This window comes from Macrobrachium rosenbergii, chromosome 43 (genome assembly GCF_040412425.1).
Source record: "Macrobrachium rosenbergii isolate ZJJX-2024 chromosome 43, ASM4041242v1, whole genome shotgun sequence".
In the NCBI taxonomy this organism is placed as follows: domain Eukaryota; kingdom Metazoa; phylum Arthropoda; class Malacostraca; order Decapoda; family Palaemonidae; genus Macrobrachium; species Macrobrachium rosenbergii.
The window spans coordinates 22177907-22195186 of NC_089783.1; the positions used below are offsets into that span (position 1 = coordinate 22177907).

General features: G+C 34.9%; 2 protein-coding genes across 6 annotated transcripts in view; both read left to right on the forward strand.

Annotated features, from left to right (window-relative positions):
* LOC136828643 (methylenetetrahydrofolate reductase (NADPH)) overlaps nucleotides 1–11217 on the forward strand; it is a 40569-nt gene extending 29352 nt beyond the window's left edge. For both annotated transcript variants that reach the window (XM_067086681.1, XM_067086682.1), the window contains exons 8-14: nucleotides 393–548; nucleotides 1394–1490; nucleotides 2501–2629; nucleotides 6273–6371; nucleotides 6502–6675; nucleotides 9260–9382; nucleotides 10532–11217. In XM_067086681.1, the coding sequence (XP_066942782.1) occupies nucleotides 393–548; nucleotides 1394–1490; nucleotides 2501–2629; nucleotides 6273–6371; nucleotides 6502–6675; nucleotides 9260–9382; nucleotides 10532–10762 (1009 nt within the window). In that variant the 3' untranslated portion in view covers nucleotides 10763–11217. The remainder of the gene's footprint in view (nucleotides 1–392; nucleotides 549–1393; nucleotides 1491–2500; nucleotides 2630–6272; nucleotides 6372–6501; nucleotides 6676–9259; nucleotides 9383–10531) is intronic.
* Nucleotides 11218–14964: 3747 nt separating this feature from the next.
* LOC136828646 (transmembrane protein 17B-like) overlaps nucleotides 14965–17280 on the forward strand; it is a 30402-nt gene continuing 28086 nt past the window's right edge. Inside the window, exon 1 of one of the 4 annotated variants that reach the window (XM_067086685.1) lies at nucleotides 14965–15178. In XM_067086685.1, the coding sequence (XP_066942786.1) occupies nucleotides 15171–15178 (8 nt within the window). In that variant the 5' untranslated portion in view covers nucleotides 14965–15170. Of the gene's footprint in view, nucleotides 15179–15216; nucleotides 15616–17280 lie in introns of those variants that run through there. The other 3 variants (XM_067086688.1, XM_067086686.1, XM_067086687.1) reach the window with 3 other exon arrangements.

Genomic DNA, 17280 nt, shown 5'->3' on the forward strand with positions numbered 1-17280 from the left:
GGACTGAGTTAATATACGTACAGCTGAGAAGCTGACACTGCAATGTATATGATGATGACAGTGCATTGAATATGAGAATAACAATAAAGAAGATGCATGTACAAAAGGTGCATGATAGATGTTCTGTTTCTTTCTTCCGCGCGTTGGCACATGGGGCCGTTGTTGTGGAATTAATGGCTGTTACGATACAAGCTCATCTGAATATGCTATTCATGACCTTTGCGAGTACTTAGGAAATATTTTATCATTTAGTAAATAACAATCCAAAGCTGGGGACATATTTTATGATGAATCAATCAGTATTTGACAGAGAATCCCATGTTTTCACTTGCCCCAGTTTTTCAGGTTTTAAATAAAGTATGTAAGTCTTATATTTTTATTTTTATTTTTAGAGAAGTTGCTACAACTGCCATTCTCAAACAACTTGGTTTATGGGCGCAGAGTCCAAGAAGACCTTTGCCATGGAGGACTGCAGCAAATTACAAGAGAAGTGGAGAAGATGTTAGACCTATATTTTGGGCCTCGCGACCAAAAGCCTATATCTATAGGTTAGTATCCCTTGTTTCTTATTCAGATGCAATATCTTAGATGATAATGGCCATTTTTACAGTTAATAAGAAATATCTGTAATAACGGATAGTGCCTTAAATGTTCAGTTACCACTTCATTGATGACCTGTAAACAGCATTAAATATATGTCCAGTAAGAAAAAAGATCAAGAGAAGTATTGTACAGTCAGCTCTCAACTTAAACGTGACTAACTTATACAAATTTGGAAATACACTTGAAAAAATTCATGTAAGAAAAATGCATGGAAATTTCAAAATTCAGTACAGAATTTGACTATGCCACTTTTGCAAAATACACTAAGAATATAAAGCATTTGTATAAAACTTTAACTGCTAAATATTTTAAATCTGAATTTGACTTTGCCGCTTGTACCAAATGCACTAAGAATGTAAAGCATGTAAAGAATGTAAAATCTTTAACAGCTAAATATTTGAAGTAGGAATTTGTCTTTGCTGCTTGCACCAAGTAAAGTACAGTAAGAATGTAAGCATGTGTAAACACTAACTGCTGAATACTGTATATAAAAAAAGTTAGGATTACCAGTGTTACTATTACCAACTTAAAGTACATGGTTATATAACTCTAGTTATCTTCGCTATTTCATAATAAAACTCATGGAAGGGATTTGAATGTACACAAATTTTGGAACCAGTCTACTGAAGAAGTTAAAGACTGGCTGTAAATGTTAATTTTTATTCCAGAATGCTCTTAAGAATTTGATACTTAGTTTGCAATATATTGTTCTTCCATGTAATGTGCAATATATTGTTCTTCCATGTAATGAAAATAAGGTTTCAAAATTGCAATCATTCTTTTGTACTAGAACACAGCACTGGGATGAATTTCCGAATGGAAGATGGGGAAGCTCAGAATCTCCTGCTTTTGGTGAATTAAAGGACTACTATTTATTTTATCTGAAGGTAAATAATGCAGCCATGTTTGTGATACTCTATTAAGAAAATCAAACTTAGGTAATTATTCTAAACTGTAAAGATAGGTGACAAATTTTGTTTTATTATATTATAATCCTAACTAAGCCAAAAAATTTCATGAAGGCTGTGAAAAATTATAGAGAAATAAAAGAATTTCACAAATATCCTTAAAGTCTATACATTTTGTTAACAAATGCTTTTTACTACATCATGAAGATATGTGGTATTTTGGATAATAGAATTTAAAGATGTCATTGAATAATTTTAGTTCACAGAACCTTAGATTGATCGCTTTTCTGGGAATAATGTAACACAAGACCTCATAAAGGTAGATTGCCCCAAGTTAAGAGATACACGTAATTCTGTAAATGTCAAGAAAAGTGGTGGAGAGATATCTAGGTTTTGTTTTTGTTAAAAAACTGCCCAATGTTAAGTGCCAGAGTCAAATTCAGGGGTTAACTATGTACTTATTTGTACTAATCGTTTAATGGGTAGCATTTTTACTAATTGTTTGATGGGTAGCATTTTGTTTAGGGAATTAAATCTATAAATGATTTTTAGTGAGACATTAGTTCATATGTATGATGAAATTTTAAAAATCATTTGATTGGTTATAATAATATTATAAGGTAATGTAAATTTAGTATGTTTTTCATAAGCAAATGTGCTAAATGTTTTGTTTTATAGCACTTTGGGGCTGCTAGAAGAGCAAGAACCCTTGCTGGCTCAGAGCTAGCTTAATCTAACAACATTTAATTCAAAGCTCGTTGAAAAATTGTTCTGAAGTCTCAAGGACAGCTTAATACAGTTAGTCTAAAATTGAATGATGAAAGTTTTCAGTGAATCTGCTTTTGCTCAGTATGGATGCCAAATAATATACCTTGTTTTAGGAGTATCTAAAATATTGAACAATTATGCCAGGGGGTATTTATATTTATGATTTTGAAAAGTTTTTAAAATGTTTCACACTTATTAATAAAAGAATTATTTTTTAACAGAGTAAAAGTTCTAAAGAACAGGTGTTATCCATGTGGGGTGAAACACTAGAATCAGAGAGAGATGTTTGGGATGTCTTTCACGCTTACGTCTCAGGGTCTTGCAATAAAACTGGTAAAAAGGTAACCAAGGTAAGGGTTAATATTAATATTTGTTTGTTCTTTGATAAAAGGTAATGTTGATATTTTGTGGTTTTAGACTTAACATCCTCCCTTTTATCATGTTGTGCATATATTTATGCTGACAGAGAAAAAGGTACCTCTTGGATTATTATAGTGCCTCCATACCTCAATATGAGGTATGGAGGCCTTAAAAACTACCTACACATGCTTGTTGCAGTGTAGCTAGTTTTAAGGCAATTTTGCAACATTTCTTCAATCCCAGCTGCATTGGTTTCAAGCTTGACTTTTCATTTATTCCCATATATTCTCTTCCCACTTAGCTGTCCAACTTCCATAACTTTATTTTGCTCCTGTTTTCATCTTTCATTTATCAACAGTCCTATTTGCTACATATAAGAGAGTCGAGAACTGTGACTCAATGGATGGCTTAAGCTATTTAATAGTAATCAAGGTAATGATAATAATAAAAAAAGATAATGAAGCCTTCAGTGAGACGGGAAACCATCTTGTCTCATTGAAGCCTAACACGAGTAGTAGGAATATATATATGCACTGAAGTTGTGTGGCTATATTGTGATAATAATGAAGTACTATATTATTTTCTTGTAGTGTGCACAGCTTTATGAACAACATCAGAGCTTACACTCCAGATATGTTACAGTATGACATGTCAAGCTTCTTTGTTTTTGTGAAATGCATTAGCTACTTTTCATGTTCATTTTTTAAATATTTTATTTTAGATATCGTATTTACATTTAAAAATACTGGACTCTAATCCATTTGGAATAAAAGCAAAGATAATTTAAATTCCAGGTGATTGTAACAGCAATTTCCCTAGGTTACAGGGGTGGTCATTAGAGCCATTAAAGTACAGTACTTTAGAATTAATTTCCATTGAATAAAACAGCCAGCTTGACACTTAATGTTTTTTCATGTGTTTTCTTAGAATTCTCTTGGGAGTACCATGTGGCTATTGACTGTTCAATTTTGTGACCGTTTTTCCCCCTCTTTAACCAAATTGGAATTCTGTATCTACTGCTGCTTTCCCCAGTTCATATAACTTTCATACTTAGCAAGTAGGTTGTCACTTCCAGGCTTAACCCCCTGCTTTTTTTTTTTTTTTCCTCTCTCCATTTTCTTCCTGGACTAGGAAAAGGCTCCCTGCTTTTCTTTTTCACTTTCTTCCTTGACTAGGGAAAGGCATAGATTTCCTGTTACATTAGCTTTCACATATGGAAAACTTTCCAGGTATCACTTGTTAGTAGTAGGTTAGCACACCATATCTGTAATACTGTAGTAGGATCATTTAGGTAAATAGACAATCTTTGGTTGGGTAAGATTTATCGTTATTTTTTTCATGTGGTTGTAACTACAAAACCTTTAACGAAAATTAAGAAAGCCTGACATCTACGTCAGATTCAAATCTATGCATGATATTTCATAGTGAGTTTACCTGTAACTCTTTAACTAGAAAAAAATTTTAAATGCTTGTAACTAAGGGCTTGTAATGCTATTTTTATCGTTAATTCTCTTTTCTTTACTTGGTGGGGTATCTCTCAAAGAGGATGAATGATAGTCTTCCATTCCATACTTTACTTGCTTCTGCAACTCTAGAAATCATTCATGTTATCCTTAGCTCCAGAAAAGCTGTAGTGTAAGAGATTTTCCTTTCTTGACTTCATCGCTGTTCCAGGGGATAGTTTGTATTTTCCTTAATGCAGAGTATTAAGTGGTCAGAGCTAGCTATTGAGTTAGCCATCCTGTGGTAACAAAGAACAGTAGATAGTGGAATAATTATCATAATTTGATGCATCATTTTATAGTTAAAGCTAAAAAATATGTTTCAGTTAAAGATATAACATTTGAAGTACTGTACACCAGATTCTGCAATCATGTGGTAATGAGAGCCAAGTGAATAAACTCACATCTTTTACCTTTCTTTCCGGAAGCATATTTTACCTTGACAGTTTGGTTGTCAACATCATGATTCACATCATGAACACACTATGTTAGGCCTTTTGTTTTAATAATGAAATTCTGATTTGTTTCATCACAACCCTATCAATCATGTGCATGCCCACATTTTGGCCCTTGAATGTCCTCAGATCATATTCAACAGTCTTCTTTCTGGCAGACAGAAGAAGAATGGTGGTCCTTCAGCACAAGTGCACTATGACCATTGGGTACCCATTAAGTCACACTCCTCACTTCCATGAGTCTGCAGTGCTGTTAAATACATTAGACAGAATTCCCTAGTTTCATCTTAACTACAGGCATATTCTAATCTGTGCCTTATTACTCATTACTTAATTTATTGTTTTTTTGAGTGTTTTTCACTTCCTTACATTCTAATAGTAATGAAAGTATTCACTGAAAGGAACTTGTAAGTTGCGGATGTGTACGTCTGGATTGCCAGCTTGATGAGAAATAGCAATACAGTACTCAGGGGGCTTGTCAGATGCTCCCGACTTTATAGAAAAAATCTAAATTGCAAGTAGCCATGACCAGTCCTAAGTATCTTTTGTTGTCCATCCCTTTGCTTCATTCACGAGTTCTCTGTAGGACCTGCTGCATTCAGTGAGGGCTATCCAGCACTGCCTGAAAAAAAAAATGTAAGCAGTGACACTAAATTGTTTCTGCCCACATGACTGCACAAGAAGCGGGTCATGAAGATCATGGCCTCCTAAGGAACTTGGTTTCTTACTGGCTAGGAAGCAGCACAGGAGGTACATGGTACCCTACTGGCTAAGATAGACCATCATTAGAGCCTGCAGTAATGTGGCAGATTGCGAAGCATAGGAAGAAATAATGATAGTCCACAAAGTCAGATCCCCTACTTCTCTTGCTTTTGAACATGTATGTTTTCTCTGACTTGAATTCAGGTACCTGGCAGTGCCAATCAACACGTGCTATTCAGACTAATAGTTGCAGTGGGCAAGTTTTACCATTTTTGGGGAGATGTTAGGAGTCACCTTGATAACTTCTGTTGTCCTTTCATAGGCACCATTAAAGCATTAGCATAATGACTTCTATGTCATAGATGATAGCCAAGTTTATTCCTTTTCAAACCAGAAGATACCTGTCAAGTACAAGCATCTTTATTTACATTAATTGTTTGTCTTTAACCTGCTAGTTTATTAGAGCTCTGGCCCATGACTCATGCCAGTCCCCAAGTGCTCTTGTGTGTTATCAGAGCTCAGGCCCCTGACTCATAACAGTCCAAAGTGCTCTCCTGGATCCTATAGGTACATAAAAAATCTCTGGGAATATTCAACAACCTGCCCTCCCTAATTTGTAAATTGAGCTTATATAGGATTTATTGGATTGTTATAAAATAAACTTACTTGAGTTTTTATAGCAAAGCTAGCTGTTATTTACAAGCCCATCAATCATATAGTGAGTTTCTCCTTCCCATCCCCACTGTTTTCACAGCCATGTTTTCAGACTAAAGAGAAAGTGAGGAAGGTGATTAATGGGTACTGGAGAGTCCAAAGGGCACCATGAAAGTACAATTCTTCCTCTCTCCATCAGAGACAGAGACTTGAGTCAGGGTACTGTCAAAAGGTGGCAAATGTGGGGTTTTATTGTGTTGATGGGGTTATATGTAAAAAAAATTTTTTTTTATAAAAATCAAATTTTTATGATATTTCAGATTCCTTGGAATGACGATGAACTTTGTGAAGAAACAACATTACTTAAGGATAAACTGGCAGACTTCAATAAACGTGGAATTCTTACCATCAATTCACAGGTTAGATATGTGATAAGTATTGTATAATATCTTTGTTTTATTGTGTTTTATCAGTGCCAAGTTGTAGTAACATTTCTAGTTCTCATACTTAATATTTCTCTTTCACAAATAAGTTTTTTTTTTGTTTCAGCCCAATGTTAATGGTGCAAGCAGTGAAGATCCTGTTGTTGGATGGGGAATGCCAGGTGGATATGTCTATCAAAAAGCCTATGTAGAATTTTTCACCTGTAAAGAAAATGTTGATGCTCTTTTGAACGTTTTGCCGCTCTTTACCAGAGTAAATTATCACATAATCAATGTTGACGTAAGTATATCACTACTTTTACCCTCAAGAATACTGTAAATAGTAACAGACCTGTGTTGTTTTGTAAAGCAGACAGTCATCCTCTACCTTTATTTCAAGTTGTGAAACCATGCATCAGATATCATGACTCATGTGCCCCATCATTAGTATCTTGTTTCTGTAGGCAGTGATATAACCATGATATTGCAGTGTAGGATAGCCCTTAACTCTGTATATGATGCCTAACTTTAATATTGTATTGGAAACTGTGAAATGTAAAGAAAGATCATAACATAACTGTTGCTCAAACCATCATAGAAAAATTCTGGATCATACTATGTACAAGACTATAAATGGGTCTAATATAGTCTCAAGGTTTTTATCAAATAACTGAGTCATCAGTATGAATGAAGGTATTTAATTGTATTCCTACTGTGTACTATGTACAGTACTCCATTTTGGGCTTGCTCCACAAAAGTGTTTGAAATTCATTGATCATGATAAACTAATGAATAATAATAAAAATCTTCAACACAAGCCACTTAAAAAATTTGAACCAGTTGTCATAAGTTTTTAGCAGCACATTTCAGTTATTAAATTTTCAAGAATTTGTAATCTGATATTTACAATTTTCTTTCTAATAAAGAACTAAGCCTCCTGATCGGTCCTATGCAAAATTTAATCAGTCAGTGATGTTTAGTACTTGCTTGTCAGTTACCAGTCTGGCAAATTTGCCCATTATTCAGACTGCATTCAAATGAAACTATGCAATATCCAGACTACTTCCAAATTATACATTATGTAAAATATAAATATAAAATGTAATGACCTTGTTAATAGAGACCAGCAGGTTCAAAATAAAAACAAGAAATGGGACTGGAATGACTGACGGAAGGAGAGACAAACTAAGGAGGAGGGAACTGAACAAAAACAATTAAATAATAACCTTAATACTAATTTATTATATATAGAAATTTACATATTTACAAGCGAGTTCAGGTTCTGGGTGGTGAATACACACGAAATGATCATTTACATAAATAACAACATTTAAAACAAGTAAATGAATCGTAAGCAATTTAAATGAACCATTAGACAAATCAGTAAAAAATTTAAAAGCAACATCACAAGAAAACTAAACAACATCACAAGAAAACTAAACACACCAGTATCATGATAAACACCAAAAACAGACAGCACAAGAAAATAACACTAGAGCAGCATAATAACAAACAATTCATGATCAGTAAAATAAATGATAAACTCAAAAATATGTAGTATAATAACAATAATAGTACGTAAACAGTTGAATAAATAACACCTTAGCAGCATAATAACATATAACACCAAAGCAGCAAAAAAAAAAAAAAAAGATAGACAAATTCCGAAGAATTGTTGAGGCAGTTATTACTGCCAACCAGGATAAAGATAACCAGATGAAATCAGTCGGACCATGGAGAACACCAATTAGCTGTCAAAAAGGAACACATCCTCAATGCAGATGAATTCGGCCGAATCTTCGAGGCAGTCGTTCACTATCAAAATATCCTCTTGCTGCTGCCAATGCAGAAGCCAAAACGTACGGACGGAGAGGTCCTCATCTTCCCACCAAAGTCACCAGGTACCTCACATCTGTCGCTCATCAAAGTGACTTCCAGCTGCTCTGTTGCCACAATGCAAGCATGCTGATGCTGCCTTCTTGGCTGTGTGTTGCCCAGAACCTCTCTGACTTGCCCAAATCCTGATTGACACTGTCACTCACACTGTGACGGATGTCAACTCGGCACCTCAATGAAAAACACTAGAGGGCAGTAGAAACAAGGAAACAATCGTAATTAGATTGTTCCAACAAAATAACGACCAATCCTTACAAAAGAAAATGGGGTATGTCTTATGTTGCAGGAACCAGTACTGCAGTATGTTCACTATTTTTTTCATTATTGTAAATTAGGGTAAAAATATAATTGAATAATATTTTAGGACCAAAGTCTCACCCCCAAGGATTTGCTCTGAAATGAGAGATTAAACTTGTAGCAAGGCAAAGATAAAGAAGTTGGTCTGTGTGGAAAGAAACAAAGGAAATGGATGGAGAGCACAAAGCAGGAAGTAATGCAGCTGTCAGGAGCTGAAATGATGCTGTAAAGTACAAGAATCTTGTTCTGTGAAATTTAAGACATTGTGATCCTTTTCCCTTTCTGTTCTTATTTTCATGGATGGAGATAGACTTCGTTTTGATTATACAATTCTAACAGAATTGTATGTAACTGAATAATTCAACACTAACTCTTGTACCCATTCCCTAATACATACACCATGCCTTGCATTTGGGAATATTTGTGGGTGCAACAGTAAATAAGGTTGATGTGGTCCTTCAAATCATTACAATATTGCTATAACTTCCACTGTGTATGTAGACCTTTGATAAAATTATTAATCTAGCTTCTTAGTAAAAAGTTCTGTTGACCTCTTTATATAGTGTTTTTTAAAGAAAAAGTTATTCTTAAAGAATGTATGTGACATTTTTAATGACTGATTATCATTGAAAGTTATTCTATGGCATGCCATAATTATAATTTCATTAAAAAGAATCCTAATTATTCAACAGGGCTCCGCTGATTTTAGCAACTGTCACAAGCATAGACCGAATGCTGTAACTTGGGGAGCTTTTCCGGGAACAGAAATCATTCAGCCAACTATAGTTGACCCCAACAGTTTTAAGGCATGGAAAGTAAGTATCTCTGCTCTATAAATATGTTGGTACATGTCATTGTACTATTTGATTTGTACTATATTTTAAAAATTACTCATGTATGTGGTGAATCTGTTCATGCATACCTCTTATATATTGCTGCCCATGAGTTTTCTATCTCTTGTCTTGAGTATGCTCCCAATATTAATTGTATGAGAAAGTAATAATATGGATTCTGATGACTTTCAAGTTTACTAAATGAAGCTATATATACAGTAGTATGCTCCCAATATTAATTGTATGAGAAAGTACTAATATGGATTCTGATGACTTTCAAGTTTACTAAATGAAGCTATATATACAGTAATGTTAAAACTAAAGTCCATCCTGTATTATGCAGTTTAATTATGCTTGATGGTTTTTAGTTATTTTAAGTATATCATCCTCTTTAGTGTTTATATTACTATTCTCTTGCTTTCTCACATGGTTAATGTTGCTTTCCATTTCCAAATTCTGTCTTTTGATCTCCTGTCTGCATAGTCTTAATTTTATCATGCATACATGAAAATAACTTTTGTTTGTTTGTAATTCATTAGATATTTATTTGTATATAATTCATCTTGGCTTCTCTCCCCCTTTGTTTCCCTTTTCTGAAACATGATTAGTTTTCTCCTTGCTTCTCTTAATTTTCAATAGCTATTCACATATATATCGCAATAACCTAGATGTTGTGACCTCAGTTTTTAGTAGTCATAGTATCACATTTATATGTAAACCTTTTCCATTGTCATATGCAACAAAAGGTCACAACTAGGACTGGGGCATCTTGCAAATTTAAAAGTTTGTTATGAAATTCATTGGGTTTTTTATTAGATTTAATTGAAATGGTTCATTTATATTTTTATCTAGTTTTTCATTCCCTTCACATTTTAAAATTTGGAACTCTTACTTCTGCCACTTCCACACCTGATCTTTAAGATATTTGTATGTGTGTTTTCATGGATGCAGTGATCTGGTCAAACTTCCATTTTAATCAAGTTATTGTCTAGTTTAAGGGAGAACTGCCTTCTGTCAGTGGAAAGAAGTCTGTTGATGCTTCAGTGTTGATTGTTTATAAACAAACCATATTGGAGCAATTTTTTGTTACTTTAATTTTAAGCTAAAATCAAGCCATCTTTTTATTTTTAGGATGAAGCATTTGCCTTGTGGGATGAAGAGTGGGGAAACCTTTATCCAGAGGGAAGCCATTCAAGAGAAACCATCTCCTACATTGTTAATAACTATTATCTAGTCAACCTCGTCGACAATGACTTCCCAAAGGATTCTTGTATTTGGGATGTACTAGAAGCTATGTTTGCTTGGAGGAAGATACAAGAAGAAAAACTTCAGGATGCTGAAAATGTATCTACTCAGGCATAGTGTTGAGTGAGATCAAAATATACCAGCACAATATATGCATTTCTATGTATGAGTTTTCTTTCTGTCAGTTTAGTAAAGAATTAGTGTGAAGATAAATTATCAGGACATATGTGTAGTACTGTATATTTGAAATATGGCACTAATAGACAAAAATGTTCAAAATGGAAAATTCATTTTGTTTAACAATTATCAGTATACTGTTCTTCATAAATCAAGCACTATTAATGGTGTATGAAACCAAACGTTTTTCATACTAGGTAGGCACATTGTAGAAAATCACTATTCATTTTGCGTTTTTTTATTAGGAAAATCACTATTTATTATGTGTTTTTGATACGTGTGGTGGTATATTTTTAAATGTGACTGTTATTTCATTAGCGTTAGAAAAATCATAAACCATTTAACTGTTATATCATTGACATAACAAAATAAAAAAATTATGCTCCCAGTCTTTATTCTTTTGTTATTTCAGAGTCACAAATTCCCTTTAGTTATGTGTACTGGAACATGATATAGGCTCTAACAGACTGTGATATGAGCAGATGGATGAACCCACAGAACACTATGTAATTTAATTTTTATGTAGATTGGAATTTAATCCCTATGTGAGAAGCACATGCAATAGTATAGCTAGTTACTTTAAAGCTCCAACATTACTCTCCCGTGTAATACTTCTTCTAATGCCATAACTGTACAGTACAGTCTCATTTAAAATAATGATACTAAACTCATGAAATAATGCTGTATATTCATAACATTACAATTGTCTGTTCAAATGTGCAGGAGTTAGGGGCATTCTTCCCCATCAATTTGAGAATTTTTAAATGACTTATGCATGCCAAGAATGAGGAATTAAACCAGCCCATAGGCTAGGCTACTGGCAAGTAATGGTTTTGGTGATATTGTAGCTAAACTGAATTTCACTTCATGTCGCATAAATCATTAGTAACTAAAGTTATTAGGATAGTTATACATTGTTACACCAAATTTTTGTATAACACTGAATGACTAATAAGTTTTCTCTATGAAGTTTAAGAGAATTTACTTAATTGCAAAAATCTTTGGTAAAATGTAAGAATGTATGGGATGGTTTCCTTTTTAAAAAATCCTTAAGATGTTCACATTCTGATGCCATTTTCAATTATTCTTCTTTATGCATGTACCAACAGATCCTCCCATCTGTACTGACTGGTGTGAAGTGACACCACTGCACAGTTATGACAACGGAGTTACACCATATGCTCTAGAATATTCTTTTATTGTTTACTCTGTAATATTCATTCTGTCATGAGTTATTAGTAGTACTGCACATGTATTGGTGGTGTATTGGCATTTCCAGAAGTTTCACTCCTGTAAATTGTTTCATCATGTGTGAAAAGGTGTTTTAAAATCTTAATAGATACTGTATTTATTCATGGTCAGGAAGGAGTTTGTGCAGTGTACAGAAATACTTTGAAAGGAAAATGGTAGACAGAATTGAAGAGTTGGATGAAGTAGGAAGGAGGAAAAATTGCAAAGGGTGTATAGATAGAAAGTACAGTATTGGTAGAAGAGCAAGTACAAGAACAACCATGGGTAACCAAGGAAATAAGAAGAGCTAGCAAAAAAAGTGGTGAAATAAAAGAAATAAAAAAAACAGAAGAATAGAAAAAGTGGAAAGAATTTATGAAACAGGAAGAAAGATGTGCAGGCAATGGCAAAGAAAGAGTGCAATTCATGAGAAGTGTACAAGTGAGGTAAAAGACTACAGAAGTAAGACGCAACGGAAAAATATTGATAAGCTTCAAAATAAAAACAGAGGCAAAGAAGTTATTCATTTGTATGACCAACAAGGTAAAAGATGACTTGCTCTGTGCCATCAGCTGCCTTTTAGAGCAGGCATGAGGCACTGATCCCCAACAATTCAGGAGCTAAAAATGCACGACCTCGAAGGTACCAGTGCCTTCAAACACATCACCTTTTTTTCAGACGTGACTTCATCGCTTTGTATACCTTCATATAACATCGTCTGAAATTCTTAAAGACTCCAGGATCCTGTGAAGCCGTCTTCAGCTCCTGTCGGATCTGTTTCCCACAAAGAAATCTTCAAAGCCTTTCGTCTCCAGGAAGGACCAAATCCCATTAAAATGCAGGACCTGGAAAGAAGTTAGTGCCTTCAAGCACATTGCCTCCTTTTTCTTCAGATGTGACTTCGTCACTTCCTATACCTTCCTAAACGTCTTCTTAAATTCTTAAAGACTCCAGGATCCTGTGAAGCTGTCTTCAGCTGCTGTCTATTCCATTTCCCTTGAAGAAATCTTCAAAGTCTTTCATCTCCAGGAAGGACCAAATTCCATTCCTTCTCTGTAAAAAATTCCAAAGGCTTCAGAGCCTGGAGATCATCTTGAAGCCTTTGGAAGCCCCAAAAGCTTCTTGAATTCATCTCCAAGAACGTGGGCTTCCTCCAAAGAAATCTTTGAAGCCTTCCATCCCCATAAAACTTTGTTCTTTAGTACAGTATTTTGCAAGAAATCTAAAGGCTACAGAGCCTGTAGATTGTCTTGAAGCTTTGGAAGCCCCAGAAGCCTCTGGAATTCCCAGAAGCCTTCAGAATTCCCAGATTCCCTACTGTCACCCCAGTGAGGACAAGATCCACTTGGAAATTATTATTATAGAACATTATGATTTTGCCATAAGTACAAAGACTGAACTAAAGCCAGCGAAAGAGGCCATGATAGATGAGAAGAAAATCAGAAAATGCTAAGGAGAAAAAAAAAAGAATCCAATGAACTTGAGCTGAATTTTGCAAAGTACTGCTGGAAAGTAAATTAAGGAGAGAGGAAAAGCCAACCGACTATAAGGAATAAAAGACAAAAATAGTTAAGAAGAAATAAAAAACAGGGACAGAGGATCTAAGACCACTAGCTCCAACCTATTTAATTCAGCAGTATAAAATTCTTATGATGGTAACAGAAGATAAAGTTCAAAAACATTTAATTAACAATAAATGAAGTAATGAAAATCAGTCATTGGTGGCTTTTACTGAGGTCTTTGATTCACTGAAAGGAAGATGACACTTGACATTATAAATGAATATAAAATTTATTATATGAGGGGGATATCACAAATATTGACCAAAGAGCAGTTTTAGACCAGAGAAACAAATTATCAGAGATTTAAGGCAGGGCTTGCACAGAGTCGACTATTTTATTTAAATTGACTGCATATAAGATGAGAAAAGCAAAGGAAAAAGATACTTAGAATGAGCACATTATTTCTTGTAGGTGACCCACATTTAATTACAAAGAACAAAGGACTCGCTTTTAATTACAGAGAACATATAAGATACAGAATTCAGCACTGTGATAGTCCACTCGTCAAGGCAGGAGGTATAGGACAGAAATGAAAAAAGAAAAAAGCAATGATGTATTGTACATAACATGAAAGATAAACCATTCAAGAAAAACAGATATTAAAGAGAAAGAGAGCATAAAACATTTAGGTATGCAGATGGCCAAGGAAGTGCTTCCTATTTAAGATTCGAGAATTAAATGACACCGGAAGCATGTAAGCTGGAAAATTTAATGTATTCAGTTACAAAAAAAAAAAAAAAAAAGTTGTAGTAACATCTGAATAAGGAAGACATTTTGAACAGTACACTTCTTCCTTCTATTTTATATGGGACCAGTATAATAAATCTAACCGAAATAGTAATTGAAAAGTTACAGTGAGTAAAAACGGAGTTGTATTAAAGGCTGTTAGGAGCAACCAAATGTAACTTTAAAGGGAGAGATAGGGGCACTGTGAGGACATGAGTAGCATAAAATAAGCTGTAATACCTGAGTAATCCTTCGGATGGGATAGGGGAACTTCGAAAGAAAAGATCATACATTCGGAAGAAAAATATGCAAAATGGTGGAGAACAATAGAAAGTAGCTTGATAGGAATTTATTTAAAATTTAGAGGTGAACGTAATGTAGATAACCGAAATAATATTAAAAATAATGCTGTGAACTCGAAAGCAAGGAAAAAGTTTGTCTTTATACAAAAAATTAAGAAATGAAAAAGTGATACAGTATATGATAATGCCTATGCATCTAAATTTTCCTTAGAGCCATGGAACAAAGCATTGCAACTGATTAAAAATAGGAATGAAAATGGTAATAGACCATGGTATCTGTGACGATGACGATGATCTGCATAATTTTATTTTTTTATGCCAGGAATACAGGGAAGTAAGACAAATAGTAAAGTTTCAGCAGCCTTATCGGAAAAACTTGGTAGAAGTAGCAGCAAAGTTACTTTTCACCGCGGAAAATGTAGAAAATTATTCATTCTTATGCAAAAACTAAAAACATTGAGTCGGCAAGATGCTAAAAAGGTTTATTCTAAAGAATCCGAGCGGCAAACAGAGAATGCAGAATAACACATGAAAGGGTAAGTTTAATGATATGCTAAAAATACATAATTTGATTACAGTTAATTAAAAAGGGTTCAAATTGTAAGTAAACAAGGTTGTTACCTGTAAGCTTACAGTACTTGCAGGCCCCACTGAGACCGAGTACGTACTCCTTCAATATACCTTGGGCCTACTTGCATACTTTTTAAGTGAGGTACGAGGATCAGAGAAGAAGCCAAAACAACAAACGAAACCAAAACAACAACAAACGTTCCCACGATGACGGAACTCTGAACTCGATGTAAACTGTTTTCTTCGACCTGTTATGATGGTAAGCATATTGTAAGCCAAATTGTAGTACTCGTCGACTATTTATTGTATATAGAGGCCAAAAATTTCTTGAATATATTGGTTGGCCTAATCTGTAGAATGCGAGAGAAATTACCAGTAGAGAAACGTCCTTCCAAAAGCAAAGGTAAGGCAGCGTTTTCTCTTTGATTAGGCCTATGACAAGTAGCCTATCTAGACCTGCGTTTTAATGTTCTCTGAACGGTTCTGACATTCGTTTCGTTAGCTACCAAGGAAAATGAGTAATTTAGAGATAATGGACCCTGGGCTCATATCCCACAATTCGGTAGACCACGGTGGGAAGGCAGATATTTTTTGGGGGAAAAACACAAACCAATGTAATAATAAGACGTTACTCGTATTGATAGTTTTTAGGTATTTCTCAGTAAGACCTGTGCACGGACTAGGCCTAGTATTATATACCTTGGAAATTGATTTTTCATATAATTTTAGTGTTGCTGATGAAGGTGGTGGTGTTTGTTGTCGGTCAGTTATTATTAGGCAAACATGGTAATTCTGAGTGTTAGCTCCGCACCTGTTTTTACCTTGGAAACTGGTTTTTTCTACACTTTTAAGGGGTTTTGATACTAGCGGTGCATTTGTTTGTTGTCGGCCAAATGGAATGTCCCTCGCCGTGTATAGTACTGGCCCCAGGGGTGGGGGGCTGGTACCCATACGTTAACAAGTTATTGCATTTGCCGGACGGGATATGAACTGTTCCAGACGGACGTACCCGTGCTCTGTCTTGTGAAGATCGTGTATGGAAACCCCTTGTTGGATGGACTTCAGGGGTTAATTGCAGGTTAATTACATTCGTGCAACAAAAATTGAAGGTAAATCTAAATCCATAATTAACAACCAAAAAACTGTAGAAAAAGTCATGTTAGAAGGACATCGCCGTTGCAGAGCTGCTACTTAGATCTACCAACCTCATATCTACCCAACATGGTTGGGGATCCTTTGGGAAGGCAGGATTTTGGAAACAATGGGAGGAAGACCAGATCGCCATGTTGTTTTTATGGAATGGTTCCACGCATTCACAAGTGATTAGGCAGCTGTATGTTTAAGGAGGGATTGGCTAAGGAAACCTATTATTAAAGGAACTGTGCTAACCTAACGTACCCTAACCTAACTCCACTTTTTACCAAAAGCTCCCCTATAACACTGCGCATTCACGATAGGCTAGCATTCCAGGATGGCCAGTGTACAGCTTCTGAGGTTAATTAGGCTACAGATTAATTACAGTCAACCGACAAAAAATAACGGTAAATTCTTAATAAGCAACCAAAATACTATAGGAAAAATCAATTTCCAAAGTAATATCCGATGTGGAGGTCTTGCTTAGGGTAGTTCTACCAGTGTTTATTCAGATTAAGGTAAGTTAATGGAATTTTTAGAAACTATTACCATGCATTAAGGTAAGGACCTGGTGCCCTTCATTAGGGTAGGTTAGATGGCAACCTTAAGACTATTTTTCATTTGTAGTATTCTAGGTTAGGATAGTTGGTGGTCTAGGCCTAGCTTATATATGTTAGGTGGGGGTCCAGGAGGGCAAAGTCCCTGTCTAGGTAAGAACTGGCCCACCAGGGGGCAAAACTGTAACCTGCCTCTGACAAAGTGATCGGGTTGTAGGAAAAGCGAGATCAATTGTCAGACTCTTGGGCTTGCTCGTATGAATGAGGAAGACATCATTTCATATAAAAATAGGCTAGGATAAACCTTAAAAAGTCGGCGCCAGTAAGGCAAATACAAGTATCGGGTTTGTCTTATTGTCATGCTCTCCTTCCCCTTG